General features: G+C 40.9%; 1 protein-coding gene across 2 annotated transcripts in view; it reads left to right on the top strand.

Annotated features, from left to right (window-relative positions):
- Positions 1-2,387: 2,387 nt before the first annotated feature.
- Positions 2,388-15,025, top strand: part of SCAMP1 (secretory carrier membrane protein 1) — a 38,494-nt gene continuing 25,856 nt past the window's right edge. The window contains exon 1 of one of the 2 annotated variants that reach the window (XM_035553554.2): positions 2,388-2,571. In XM_035553554.2, coding sequence (XP_035409447.1) covers positions 2,515-2,571 — 57 coding nt within the window. In that variant the 5' untranslated portion in view covers positions 2,388-2,514. Of the gene's footprint in view, positions 2,572-14,442; positions 14,841-15,025 lie in introns of those variants that run through there. The other variant, XM_035553553.2, reaches the window with a different exon arrangement.

The raw sequence follows: 15,025 nt of genomic DNA, 5'->3' as shown, positions 1-15,025 counted from the left end.
TCTTGACTGAGGACCAGCAATTGGTCCACAGGGAAAGGAAGCAGAAGGAAAGATGATTTGCTGATGACACGTCTTCTTTGCGCAGTCCCCAAACAAAGAGAGCAAAATAGGACTACAGGGAATAGGAAGAGCAGCAGAGACTGATGGCTCCTTTAGGGACATCTTTCACCTTCATTTTGAATGACATGACATTGAGCAATGGCATTCCAGGTGAGCAGAAATGATTCCTTGCTCAAGCCAAGAATTATCTAATATTACTATTTTGCAGCATGTCCTTAGAGGATCCAGAGAAAAGTGAAATCAGTTATTCCAAGGAAATATTCCCCCCACTTTTCCTTCTTTTAACTTAAGGCAAAAAATCTGTGGGAATGTTGCAGCTCCTGACCTTTATTGTTATCCTGAAGTGCTCGTGTACTGCACTTCTCTTTTCTTTCTCCAAAGTTAAAATCTTCCTAATATTTTGTAAGAAAATCCCTGTGCTGTAAGACCTAGAAAAAGAGTGGCTTACGCATTCTTGCTATTTTAAATTCCTCAAAAAGCTGTTATTGAATAACATTTCAGTTAAAGTTTTACCTAACAAACCAAGTATCTTCTGACTAAACTTTCAGCAAGACATTAAAACTGCATATGATCTAATCACTCTACCAAGGAGTTCTCTCGCTTCTTTCCTCTAGATGAGTTTCTAGCAGTCAATATTCCATGCCAGTCATTTTGCATAACAGGGGAGGTTTAGGTTGAATATTAGGAAAAATTTCTTCACTGAAAGGGTTGTGAAGTATTGGAACAGGCTGCCTAGGGAAGTGGTTGAGTCACCATTCCTGGAGGTCTCCAGAAAACATGTAGAGGTAGTGTTTAGTAGCACAGTTTAATGGTGGACTTGGCAGTGCCAGGTTAAAGGTTGAACTAAATGATCTTGGAGCTCTTTTTTGACCTAAATGATTCTATGATTCTACCAAAATAAGGTGTAGAGAGGACTTATTGTGGAGGGGCATCCTTGGCTAATCATGTATCTTCTCTAATTCTGAAACATCTAAGCAATAAACTAAGCAATTATTTGGAAGCAGATATTCATTCGCATTTTCTATTAGCTAGCTGTTATTTGTTGTCTCCCAAAGTTAACATTTTTATGAGCAAGGAATGATACATTGTCAAAATTCTATCATTTGATTGTAAATAATTATTATCCTTTCAAAAACATCTTAATTCCTTGGTAGTCATATGACAGATTATTCTCCTTTAACAGTGCACAAATAAATTATTATCAGAGACAGGTGGCTATGGTCATGATCTGAAGCACCAGTAGCCACACAGGAAAAGATGCTCTTTTCAGTCAAACATTCACTGACTCAGGCATGTATGCATTAGTTCCTTCATGTTCAGCTGAAAGGAACAAATATACAGTTGCCAGTGCACACAGCTTTCAAACTATCAACATGTATCGTTGAGCTATGATATATTGAGCTGTGGGCAAATATTGGAAAACAACATGATTTAATTTTCTGTCATGATGACTGAGTTATATGAATGATTGTGTCTAATACTGCAATGTACTTTTGTTGATCGTACAACAGCTGCCTTTGTGTTTTTTGAAACATGAAGTATTTTACACTTCATAGCAACAAAAAAAAGTTGAAAGTGTTTTGTTCCTTAGAAGCTATGCTTTTATGATTTGTCCCATTTGCATATCATATACCTGACAGTCCTTCAGAAATAATTGAGAAACATCTACATAAATTACAGCAAACCTTGCAGCAATTATTATTATTTTTTTTTTTTTCACTGATCCACACAAAATCGATTACCTTGGACATGCAGGACTTTTCCTGACTTGCTGATGGCACACCGCCATAACAATGACTTCCATCATCGGGTTGGGATTAGCAATATATGATAGTAATGAATGCAGAGCCATTAAAGTACAAAAAAATTGTTAACATCCTTAGTCAGCCTTCACTAAACCCTAGACAGTGTACCCCATGGTCGGCCTGTGGTTATGTGTGTGTGGGGGAAATCACATCTCATAGCAATTTATTTTAGGCAGATTGAAGGTTAACCTGCCTCAAAACTCTTTTTGTATTTTAATAAAGGTTTAAGCAAATTCTTTAGAAAGTGTGTGAAGGAATTCAGGATTCATGTGAAAGAATTCAAGATTCACTGGTTTTAGAAGTGTTGCATCGATGCAGGCTGTTATTGTTTGATGTCGAGAATACAGGATTTCATATTTTGACAGGATCTGTGAACCAAAACACGCCCAGTCCTCCCAGCAGCTCCTCCCACTTTTTCCTCAGCACGGCCCCGAACCCCCCCGAGCCGTGCATGGTCTCCCCCTGCCCCACTCCCTCCTTCCCGCGCAGCCCCGCCCCGCGACATCACCTCCGGGGCGGCCATTTTGGGAGGCCGGCGCTAGGTGCCGGAGGGGGCGGGCTCGGGCCCGGGCCGCAGCGGCTGCTGACAGCGCCGGGGGGGGCGCCGCCGGGCCAGGGCCGCCGCCAGCCGCGGATCGCAGCCCTCGCCATGTCGGACTTCGACAGCAACCCCTTCGCCGACCCGGACCTCAACAACCCCTTCAAGGTGAGGCACGGCACGGCACCGCCCGGCCCGGGGGGGTCCTCTCGCCGCCCCCCGGGGGTGCTGCGCGGCTCCGGTGGGCACGGGCAGCGCTTGTGGCAGCCCTGGGGACGGGAAGAGCCGCGTCGCGAGCTAGGGTCGCCCTGCTTCATCTTCAGTTCTGTTGCTGAAAGCATATAAATTGCTTTTCAAGTGCTTTTTAAATTTTATTTTTATTTTTTTAAACCTTAAATTGCGGTGCTGGCTTGTTGTCTGCAGGTGCGCGCGTGTGTAATGCTACAATATCTCTCCTTCTATCTGGGTCACCCACATAGTTCAGCGATTCACCCTCTTTTCCCTCTCCTGCCTCCTCCCAGCCCCCATCGAGCTCACCTGCCTCTTTACGTGATTCCTTAAGTGGTTCCGAGGCTAGGCGTTTCTGCCCTGTGTTTTAAAACGCTGTGTTGCGATGTACTCTTAAAGCTTTTGGTCTCTGCACTACTGACCTGGCTTACAGCTGAGAATTGTTTCCTTACTCACTGTGCTAGCTTCAGCTGTCAAGATGAGCTGACCTCTTTGTATGCTCCGCTTCTTATCTGCCCTTTATTATTTGAATCCAGTTCATCAGATTTCTTCAGCTACTTCAGTAATCTGACTGAACTCTTTCGCACTTTGTTTTTATATCACGCCGAGACCTAAAACATACAAGTGCTATATGTCAGTGAGTTTAGGATGTCAGCAGGAATAATTAAGCCGTTTAGAAATTGAGCTGTCACATTTCAGCTGTACTTCTGTACAAGCAGCTGCTGGAAGCATGGAGTGTTATTGTTGACTAATTTATTTGTTGTAGTCTGTCTGTCAGTTTAGTTTATATAGATATAAAATTTAGTAAAGTGTATTCATCAGGCTAGTCGCCATGTTTTCACTTCATGTTTTACAGAGTGTGTTGGCATTCTGGATGAACAGCAGCCCAGGCACTCAGGTTGCCACCAACGGTAGTTTGGACTGGCACCAACAGCTTTGAGCACTGTTCGTTAAGTACTTCCTGGCACCAAGCACCAAAAGGTGTCATTGTTCTAGAATATGTCTTCAGCAACAAAAACATGTGACGCTTTTCCTTGCTTTTTTGTGGAAGTGATGAAAATAATACATAGCAAATTTGTTATGTACAGATACCCAAAGTGGAAACAGGGATGGAAACAGTGTAGTTGCCCTTGCATGGCTCATTGGCCCAGGTAACTTGACCTGTGCAGTGTTTTTGAGACCTAAGCTAGCGACCTACTTCAGCCATACGTACAGTATAAAAACATTGCTTAAAGTGCTATCGTTTATTCCCACTTCTCTTCAGGGAGAGACTTCCGTTGTAGCTGTTAGGCAAAATCCACACTCTGTTTCTAGTCTGCAATGCATCATGATAGAAGTACTCTAAAACAACTGCTCTGTAACTTGAAGCTCCCTGTTAAACATAGTTCTGGATTTCTCTTACTTGCAGAAGTTGTTTTTTTTTTTTGGAAAGCTGTATGCTTTTTCTTTCTTGGAAGCTTTTTTTTTCACTTCTTTCAGTCCCTGCTACCTTGTCTCATTCCACTGCCCGCAAAAGGTAATGCTGCATACCTTTACTCATCCACTTATTTACTTCAAGGGGCAGAAGGCCTTGTGTGTGAGCCAAGCCTTGATTGTCATCTTGTTGGCATGACAACGTTGAAGTTAATGTGCGTCTGGATTTCAGTTTAGCCTGACTGTGTTTTAAGATGCTTTACACATAGAACCAGTATTTCCAGATGGACCCTGACAAACCCAAGTCATGTAGTCTGAACACTTTATTCAAATTTATTCGTATTATTTGTCTGTGCTTGATAATTTTATGAATGAAGAGATTAGTTTTTTTCCTTACATTTGCAGCCACTTCCTGTGCCTGTGTAAAATCGCAAACTTGTATGGCAGAGAAAGGAGGGAGGGGCATCACATGGTAGAGTTGTTGCCAAGGTTGAAGACAGATACTGCTTTCTTTTAAGTATTTTGTTTTTACTAGTTGTCTGTGATCTACTTGTGAGGTTTCCTATGACTTTTCACATGCCTTTTGGTAAAAAGATTTCAGCAGAGGTTCTTTCTTGATGTTGAGTGGGGGAAAAAAAGCGTTCGGGGGGGGGGAGGGCATGGACAAACATACAGTTTTCTAGTGTTTTGGGTAGTTAATTCTTTTGGAAACATAAAAATAAATTATATTTCTGTTTTTATATCTCCTGGAAGGAAATGAATTTGGTTTGTAGAACAGAAATTCTTGCTTCAAGTATTTGCTTGCTTAGATTGATCAGGAAACACCATTGATTTTGAGATGACGCCTATTTAACCTCTCATTTTAAAAGAGTACCACATTAAAAAACAAAAAACCTCAAGCTGAACCCAAAGGCTGATATGCCTTTGGTATTACGGTATTCCTCTATAAATAGCTGTCCTCTGGATGGTGTACCAACCATACTAAGAGATGTTACAATTTCAAAGACAAGGGGTAATGAAACACACAGATGCGTAACATTCTAATATTAAAAAGATCACGTTACAGTTGTGCAGAAAAAAGTGCACCCGTGTTCCATACAAGTGAAAATGTGATAATCCTGCTGTAATTTGAAGTACCAGCATTATACAGAAATATACATTTGGTGTAACCTGAAGTATCGTAAATGAGAATGGTCTAATAATGAAAGCTATTTTATTTCCTTCAATGAGAAGCACTTGTCATATGTTGTGAGCATGAGTTCACACCTAGCACCATTCTCACTGACAAATGGTGGAGCCCCACCTCACCCAGACAGGGTGTGCAAAGCAGGTCCAGTGATGGCAGCTGTGTTCAGCCAGGAGTCAAGAGTGCCAGACAAGTCCATAGTGAGGGGGCAGGCCTGAGGCCAAGCCAGGAAGTCAGGTTTGCATCAGGATCAGGTCCAGCAAAAGTAGCTAGGGTCATCCAACAGTCCCATGATGACCAGACAAGTCCTCAGTGATGACACAGTTTTGACTACGTAGGAGGAGCTTGAGTGCCCTTGATGTTCTGACAGTTTATTCTTGAAGAGATGAAAATGGTATGAAATAAATTTTGTTTGACAAACCATAGGTAAATTTCTAAAATCAGCTTAAACTTTTTCCAATGTGGTTGTCTCCTTGGTGTGCCTTTTTTTTTTAATGTTGTTAGATAGAGTATGGCTGTAGTCGTTTATCTTGGGAGATGATACAGGTGCAAAGGTTCTGCAACTGCGTTCTTGAAATCCAGTGTAAGTTTCATTTACTGTGAAACCACTGAGCAACTCAACTACTACAAAATATGTTTTTGTAAAAGTGAATGATGCTATTACTACAAGAAGACTTTTTTTTTTTAATTAAAGTGATTAATTTGACAGACCTTTGTGGCCTGGCTGACAGACTGCAAAAGGTTTGTCCAACAGTCCAGATGTGGTTACTTCTGAGTGACGGTGGAGTTCAAAACTCAGTTCTGTGATGAATTCTATCACTTCATCTGGTATGATCAGAGCTCTGAACAGCTATTTGATATAATAGGAGTTATGGTAGAACTGAAAAGTAAGATATATTTGTATTTAAATGTGAGTGGTCAAGTAAAAACTACTAAGTGATGTGGATGAGGAATACTCTGTCTTGTTCAGTTACAGTGTGGAAGCACATAATCATGAAAACACTTGAAAGTATAGAATGTTAATTACGGAAGTAGTTACTTTGGGTGGGATTGGGTATCCAAACAGTGGCTAACCTCCAGCTGTTGTTCCAAAAAGAGTGGGTCTTTCATTGCTATGTCATGACTGCCCTTCTTGTGTGGATGTCTGAAACGCTCTGATATCTAAAAATGGCATTAGACGCCTGAGTTGCCACCTTTGAGGTCACAGGATTACTTGAGTCACTGCAGCTAAGTATATGTTAGAGCTTAACTTCACTACAGAGCTAGTTCCAGTGATTATTTGGATATTGCACTTAATCTGACTCACATGAGCACAAATGAATATTCTGTCTGGTTTGGCAGGAAGTACAAGCTGAAGGTCTGATGCTGAAGGTAACAGTGAATTGACGAACGCCACCTTTTATAGCAGCAGAATCTATATAGTTTGCACCTTGCTGCTGTTGTTCAAGTGAAGCTAAAATGATAGACACTTGCAGCAAGGTAGGGAAGGCCTAATCATTTTTGAGGGATCAGAACTCTAATTACTTGAAGTGTTGTGTGCCTACATACATAACTTTGTTTTCATTCTTTTAGATGATTATAACATGTACCCAATTAATTTGTCTGATTTTATTGTCTGATTCCCTTCACGATTTCAAAATTTATAAATTCCTCAAAATCTTGCATAATTTGGTGCTGAAAGTCATGATGTTGAAAGTGTCCTTTAGCTGCCCTACATGGTAGATAGTTTTCAGGAGGGTACTTCAACACTTTTACTGCACCATAATCTATTAAAACTGTAATGTGTGTTAATAGTTATTAAATATCAGTTATAGCTGCATACTTTTCAAAATCTCAGTGAAGTGTTAGAAAGTATTGCATTAGTATTAGTTTTGCACTATATATCGAGAGGCTTCAACATTACAAAGAGAAACATGCTTCACCTTTCAGAGCTGAGGATGGGGAGAGTGTTGAGAATAGCTGAGACATGATGCTTGTATTGTGTTCGTGTGGCAAGGTTTCGGTAGCAGGGAGCTGCAGGGGTGGCCTCTGTGAGCAGAGTCCCGCAGCTGCCCCATGCTAGATAAGGGCCAGTTTCAGACAGCTCTAAAGGGACCCACCGCCGGCCAGAGCCAAGCCAGTAAGTCATGTTGTTTGTGCCTCTGGGAGAGCAGATTGAAGGAAGGGAAAAAAACCTGCTATGCTACAGCAGCAGGGAGAGAGGAGTGACAACCAGTCCTGCGGCCCCCGAGGTGAGTACAGCAGGAGGTGCTTCAGGCATGCAGCAGCAGTTCCCCTGCGGCCTGTGGAGAGGTCCCTGGTGGAGCAGGCTGTCCCCCTGCAGCCCATGGGTCCCACACGGAGCAGATCTCCACGCTGCAGCCCGTGGAGGAGCCCCCGGTGGAGCAGGTGGATGTGGCCTGGAGGAGGCTGCGGCCCGTGGAGAGCCCCCGCAGGAACAGGCCCCGGGCCGGAGCTGCAGCCCGTGGAGAGCAGCCCATGCAGGAGCAGGGGGTCTGGGGGGAGCTGCCGCCCACCCGTGGGGGACCCGTGCTGGAGCAGTTTGCTCCTGGGGGATGGATGGACCCCGTGGTACGGAGCCATGCGGGAGCAGTTCTTGAAGAGCTGCTGCCTGTGGGCAGCCCCGCAGGCTCAGTTCGGGAAGGATGGCATCCCGTGGGAGGGACCCCGCGTGGAGCAGTCAGAGTGACCATGAAGGAGCGGCGGCGGCGAAGTTCTATAGACTGACCACAAACACTGTTCCCCAATGCCGCTCAGGGGAAGAAGGTAGAAGAGGGTGGATGAGTGTCTAGAAAGGTGTCTAGTTTGCTTTTAGTTTCTCTCTGCTCTAGTCTCTTAGTAATAGGCTATAAATTACATCCATCTCCATATGCTGAGTCTGTCTTGCCTGTGACAGTAATTGGTCAGTAATCTCCCTACCCATATCTGAACCCTTGAGCTCTTTTTTATTGTAATTTCTCCCCACCGCTTTGAAGAGGGGGAGTGAGAGAGCAGTGTGATGGAGTTTAGCTAGCCCTCAGTGTAAAACCACCACAGTGTTCTGTTAGGCATCCTATGCTTCATTGCAAGATGGGACTGCTGTGGCCTTCTTGGTTTCAGAGGTCGGGAATTTGGCTTGCTCAGTGGCTCAGAACCCTTCAGAGCTCTGCTTCTATCAGCTAATGTGGCCTACAGTGAGCACTGCTTGAGAGCCAAGTGTAAGAAACCCCAGCTGGCTACTTTTGCAGTATCCTATTTAATATTTGTGTTCTGGTGGTGCTATAGTGGAAACCTCTTAATGCCATCTGGGGGAGGTTGGTGGAGGTAGGGGCAAAATGGCTGATCAGTGATTGAGATATTAAACTTGAAATAGTGAAAGAACCGTTCTGGTGGTTACTCAGCTTTATTAGAGGCAAAATAAAGACCATTTCTGTACTTGCCATTAATTCCACCAAGCGTTACCTTCTAGGCAGTTCTTTCTCATAGTAGGTGGTTTTTAATCATAGATTAAAATGTATATTGTTGCTGCAAGGCATTAAGGCTTCCTTTATATTGTTAAATATAAACTGTTCATACTATTAATGTAAAATTAGGACAGAAAAGCATGCAAATCTCAACTAAATTGCTGTTTGTGAAATTCATGTAACTTTTTAATCTTCCTTGAGTTGACAATGATGAAGGGAGAGAAATAAAGCATGAATAACCAACAATGTTTGATACTGCATCAAAACATGAATAGCTTCTCGAAGCTTGTCTGTGTGCAGCTTGTTGTGTCATGAGCAGGGAGGAAGTCTTTGGGGAGCTTCTGTTTGATTTATACTGAATCTTTACTGAACATGTGCCGATTGCAATTTTAGAGGTTTAATCTGGTTGAATGTAGTCACTGTTATGGGTCTGAAAAACACACTTTTCATGTGCAGGCTATATTCTTTTCCAAGTCTCAGTTCTTAATTTAAAAGCTGAGAACCAACAGTTAACAGAGGAGGAAAAAAAGCTTTGATACCCATTGCTGGCCAAATATAGTTATCTTCCTATTTTGTTGTCAGAAGGTAAACTTTGTCGGAAATCTCCCCAAGAATACTCAGGAGGACAGACTGAAAGCAAAGTATATCATATAGAGAGTTTTAACTGAAACAGCAGCAGCTTTGATTGCTCTCGGGAACTCATTCCTTTATGAGGAGTGGTGTGGTTAGCATTCTGTTTGATCAAGGTGTCAGAAAAACCTCAGGCCAATGAACATAAGTTCCAGTCATTTTTTGTTGCTTCGTTTAACTTTCTGGTGTCATCTTAGGAAGGACTCCACAGAGAGCAAGCGGGAAGTGCAGCTGTTGCTGTCAAATAAAACTGGACAAATTCTTAGCAGAATGTGTATAATTAGTTATTATTCACATTTAGAAAAGGCTAATATGTAGTGGGTATAGGAAATAATTTGTGATAATAAACAGCCTATCTTGAAATTAAGAGTTTATCCTTTTCATGCAGCAAAACACAAGCTATAAGGTAATTTCATTGGGGACACGGTGATGGGAGATGGACCTAAACTATTGTGAAAGTCTATATCATACTTGAAGACAGGTGTAACTCATCAGTAGTAAATTTAGACTAAGGCTTGGAGAGGGGTTCTTATCTGTGGGATTGAAATACTGGAGCAGCCTTTCAGTAGGAGAATTACAGATAAGACATCCGTCGGTAAAGATTGACTAGTCGGTAAAGATTGACTTTGCTAGATTTATGGATCTAATCTCATGACTTCCCTAGCGTGGATTTACCAGTTTGGCTTTAGTCCCGCTAGACTTCCATCTTTTGCTTCTAGTCTGTAAGCAGTCAATAATTTTCTGAGGTTACCTTTGCTGAGCATGTTGAGTAGTTAGGAGGATAAAACTGGGGCTATATCTCTTTTGCTCTCTGGGAACCTCCCTCCAAGCATAAAAAGCAAACGGGAAAGTGCATAGCTAGGTGAATGTGATTATAGGATGGTAAAAGTTGGCACAGTAAAAGCTGGATAGAGTCAGTGACTGTTAAAGCAGGTATGATGAAGTTATTTGTGAGGATCTTGAAGCAAGGGACAAAAACTATATGGTGGTAGAGCTGAAGGGTAGCCAGTGACTAATGTTTTCAAGGAAGATGATAGGATTGATATAATCAGGCTTCATCTTGAAAGGGTTTTTGTGATGAGGGGAGCTGTTTTCTCAACGTGGATTGAAACCACTCTTGTCATTGAGAGATCATTCTTCCTTGAACTTAAGCTGAACTAAGGCCAAAAATGAAGACTTCTAGAATTGCCTACAACAGCTTATTCTTCCCTCAGCTGTACTTAAGGAGCTATTTTACCAATGAATTGTTTTCCATATTTTCTTGTTCTGACTTCATTCACCAAAAATATTTAATCCTCTTTCAAAATCTGCTTGTGTGTTCATAGTGGATTGTTTCTCCTTAATCTTTTTTCTTTTTTTTTTCCAAAGTCTAACTAGGCATACTTCTGTCAGTTTACATAGATATTATTTTTCATGCTGCCCTATGGTTCCTATGTAAATTGAAAAAAATAATAAAAACCTGTCACTTGCAAATCCAGTGTTATCTGTTTTCCCAAACAACATAATTAGTATATTCTTTTGATCTAGAACACTCCTGGTAATGTGATCCAAATCTTGAAAGATATTTAGTTGTCTTGTTTACTTGTCCTTGTCAACTGGTGTTAAGAATTACCTTGCTATCCTGTTTTTGAAGTAGTTGCCTTTCCTATCCCTGTTCTTTTTGTAATAAAAGTATTTTATGCATTTATCCCTATTGTTTCCTGCAGTTTTTCTCTATTTTCCTCTTTTTCTCTATTTTTTCTCTATTTAGGTTATGCAATTTTAATTTGAAATTCTTGTTTTCAGTTGCTGATGTGTTGTAAAACAATTGTAATCCCTATCCAAATCAGTGGTTTGAACGAGTGTTTATTAACTCTGTTTCTTGACCTCTGCAATGAAAAGTTGTTTCTCCTTCCTTGGAAGCAAACCATACTGAACTAAATTAAACATTATGTGTACCTTGCTGGTTCTTAACATCAATGACGTCACTCATTTAGTTCCATTAAGGGGGGGGGAGAAAGGAAGCTGAAGTACACCTCAAAATTTTTATATTGTTGTTCAGCCTTTTTTTTTTTTTTTTATCAATTTGAAGGACACCTTAAGGGGTAGAGGATTCCTGGTTCTCAACTGACCAGCTTAAAAGAAATGAAAGTCACAGGTAACAATGTAAACTTCGCTGGTGGCATTGTTCAGAACATTTTCATGCCATGTGTGCTATAAACCATCTTAGTCATGGTGGAACAATGCTGGAGCGATTCCCAGTGAACAGTATTACAAAGAGTCATTACAGATTTATCTAGTTCTTTAGTCTTTAATTTGTTAGTCTGTTCTGTATTAATGAAAACTGTTAGCTGATGACTAGTTTTGGTCTCCTAGACAACAGAGGTCTCTGTTCCCTTTAATTTGATTTATTTTTTTTTAAGGCTATAAAAACTTGCATGGAATGGATTGTTCTGCACCATTTCAGCCACATGCTCCCTGACTAAGGGTGGGGGGTGGCTCAGGCTACATTCCCTCCTTTTTTTTTCATTAACTTGTCATTAGTTGGTTTTATATACCCTCTGTGTTTACTGGATATTCAGTTAATTTTATCTGTGCCTGAATGATGTGAGTGTAATTTGTCAACCTAGTACAGGGAACGTTCTTAACAGTTCTATAGGTGCTCATGCCAATGTGAGACAGATGTGTTGTGGTTTTATTTGCTTTTATTTTTTTTCTGACTTCTCCATTCTTGATGTAAATACTGGGGTGCTTCTTGACTTTCAAATAAAGTGATTCTAATCTTTGCTTTTGAGGTGGATGTTGTGGGAGAGAGACTAAAAGAAGGAGGTACAATGAAAGTTAACATGGAAAACAGTCAATTAGGTTGTGCCGATTTCTTAAAACTTTAGTCTTGTAAACTAATTCAGATCTTGAAACTGTCATCTGAAGTGTGTGACTGAGATGTCACCTGTGTGACTCTAATGCACCACCAATAGCTACGGTATCTGGGTATGAACAGTGCACTGTTCCTAAATTCTGCTCCCTGATTGGTATGACTAACAGTTAAATAAAAGATGCCAGTTCAGCTCAAGGTGCTGAACTGATAGGAGCTTCAGTGAGATAAGACTGGAGAAAGAGGTATGAAGTGAAAAGAGGGAACAAAAATATGAGTAAGCAAGATGAATTACAGGGTTACTTGCTGTAAGGGGCAGGGGCTGGCTGGGTGGCTGAGGAAAACTGGGTTGTGGCAAGGAGTTAGTGGAAGGGCAGGTCTGTTTTGGGGCAGAAATAGTAGTCCACCAGAACATAGCCTTCTCAGTCTGGGATTGGACCAGGCACTCTGTAGTCGCCCAGTTCAGTGGCTGACATCAGATATTTAAAGTTGGTCCCAGAAACTCCATCTTATGCATTTTCTGGGGGTAACCCAATTCTTTATCACTGAAATCATGCAGGATAAGTGATTAAGGTCTCTGGATGCTTTGTGGTTCAAGTCATACTGCTGGTTTGTGTATTATCTATTGGAACCTATCTTTAGAGCTTTTTTTTTTCCCTGTTTTTTAATATTAATGAACACAAATAGCTCAAAAAATAGTGCATTTTAACATTTTATCCAGGTAGAATATAGATTATAGAACAATAAGTTATGCCATCTTAGATTTACTTATTCACGTAGAATATTCTGGTTCTGTCTACTTTCTCTTTAACCACAAGGATACATGTGTCATGGAATGTACAAATTTGATAGCACTCATTTAAATGTCACTCTCTGAGTATGTCATTCTGCAGATGTTTATTGTTCATTGTTCATTATTCAAACCGTGATAAACTGCTAAGTTAAATCTTTTATTACTCTGCAGCAATGAGTACAGGTGTTTCACAGTTTTCTCATTGCATCTAGATGAGTTGGCATTAGCTCTGTTTTTGAAGTGAGATGCAGTGAGTGAAAGGTAAGAAGGTGCACAGTAAATCTGCATGTTCTTTGGAATGTCGGGTCTAATCTTTTCAGAATATTCTAAGAGTTTTGAAATATGAAGTGTAGCTCATGTTGGCATCAGTTCTTCACTGCATTGTAAGTGTTCGGAACAATTAAGAGTCTAGCAGCTTACACTTGAGTGTCCAGACTATGAAGAGTTTCTTTCTACAGGGGCAGGTTTTCCTAGCATTGCAGATCTCAGTAAGTATAGGAGAGAGGCAGTTCTCTCCATGCTAGTACTTGCCTCTCTCACCTGAGAGATACTTTTTTTTTTTCACTGTAAGCTCTGTTTTACTTCTACTTGTGTCTTCCAGCTTGTGGAAGATACCAGCCCATGAATTTCTACTGAAGGTCCAGACTGAGGTTTTATGAGAGCAGAATTTGAATGCTTCTGGCATGACAGTGTTCAATTTGTGTATTTCAATAGAACTATAATAATTTTTGCAGTTTTTTAACCACATAGTGAAACTTCTATATGGAGCTGCTGATGCTGAATGTCCTTGGGGTCATTCAGTGTTTCTTTTTCAGAGCTACTGCTAATTTTGCAAACAATGGCAGTATTTGGCAGAAGTACGGCAATTGTTAATTCAAAAGGAGAATGGACTTCTGATAGAGGGTTTTTTGTACTTACAATGTGTATTTAATTCTACAACTTATTTCTAAAACTAAAACTTTTGATGTAGTAAGCTTGTTTAGCTCAGCATCAATTTCCTGTCATTCTTACAAGTCAACACAGAATGTCATAAGCAGTACGTGAAGAGATCTAAGAAGCTTTTTTTCGAACTCTTCCCTGAAATACTTGGAGAAGAAAGGCTTTCTTTTATCGGATATTTATTATTGTTTGCATATCCTATTTGCAAATGTAGACTGCTTTTCTGAATTTGACTTGACCACTCTTTCCTGCTTTTTGGAAATTTGCTGCTGTTGAGTGGTTGTCTCTTGGGTCTGTGATATTCCAGTTATTCAAATAATTGCATTCTTCATGGGCACAATTGGGCTGAGTTATTTGGTTAGTAATGCACCAATGAAGCACAGGAGTGCTGAAGTTTGCTTTTTAAGCAACTAACTGCTATTTGACTTTTTATGGCCGGTGGTTAGCTATCCATAGTTTCATACGAACTAGAACATTTTTATGTATGGAAGAGGAAATAATTTGAGAGAATGTGTGGAAGAAATACAATTCAGAAAGCATGAATAAACATTAGAGCATTTTATTCTCTCCTAATTCACACTGTAGTTTAAAGGCTAGAATAAGTGTACTAGGTCTGGCTAAGATGGAGTTACTTTTCATAGTCAACTTGTATGGTGCTGTTTTAGTTTTTTGACCAGAACACTGTTTATAGTGTGCCAGTGTTTCAGCTATTGCTGAACTGTGCTTGCACACCATGATGGCCTTCTCTGTTTCTCACTCTGCTTTGGCCCCTGAGAGTGGTCTGGGGTGAGCGAGAGTCTGGGAGGAGACACAGCTGGGACATCTGACCTTCCTTTACCAAATTGGTATTCTGTGCCCTGTAATATCATGCTCAGTAATAATATGGGGAGAGGAATCCAAAATTGCTGTTGCTTAGAGACTGGCTGGGCATCTGTCTGCTGGTGGAAGATGGTGAGTAATTGCCCTTGTATCACTTGTGTGTTTTGTTATTCCTCCTGCTTATGCCCACCCTGTCCCTTCCTCCACTTAAACTGTCTTTATCTCAACACCCACGTTTTAATTGTTCTACTTGCTTTTGCCCATCTGGTTCTCTTCCCCATCCCACTGGGGAGGGAGTGAGCAACTTGCTTGGGTAA

Source organism: Cygnus atratus, chromosome Z (genome assembly GCF_013377495.2).
Source record: "Cygnus atratus isolate AKBS03 ecotype Queensland, Australia chromosome Z, CAtr_DNAZoo_HiC_assembly, whole genome shotgun sequence".
Taxonomy (NCBI): Eukaryota; Metazoa; Chordata; class Aves; order Anseriformes; family Anatidae; genus Cygnus; species Cygnus atratus.
This window is presented reverse-complemented; position numbering and strand designations above follow the sequence as displayed.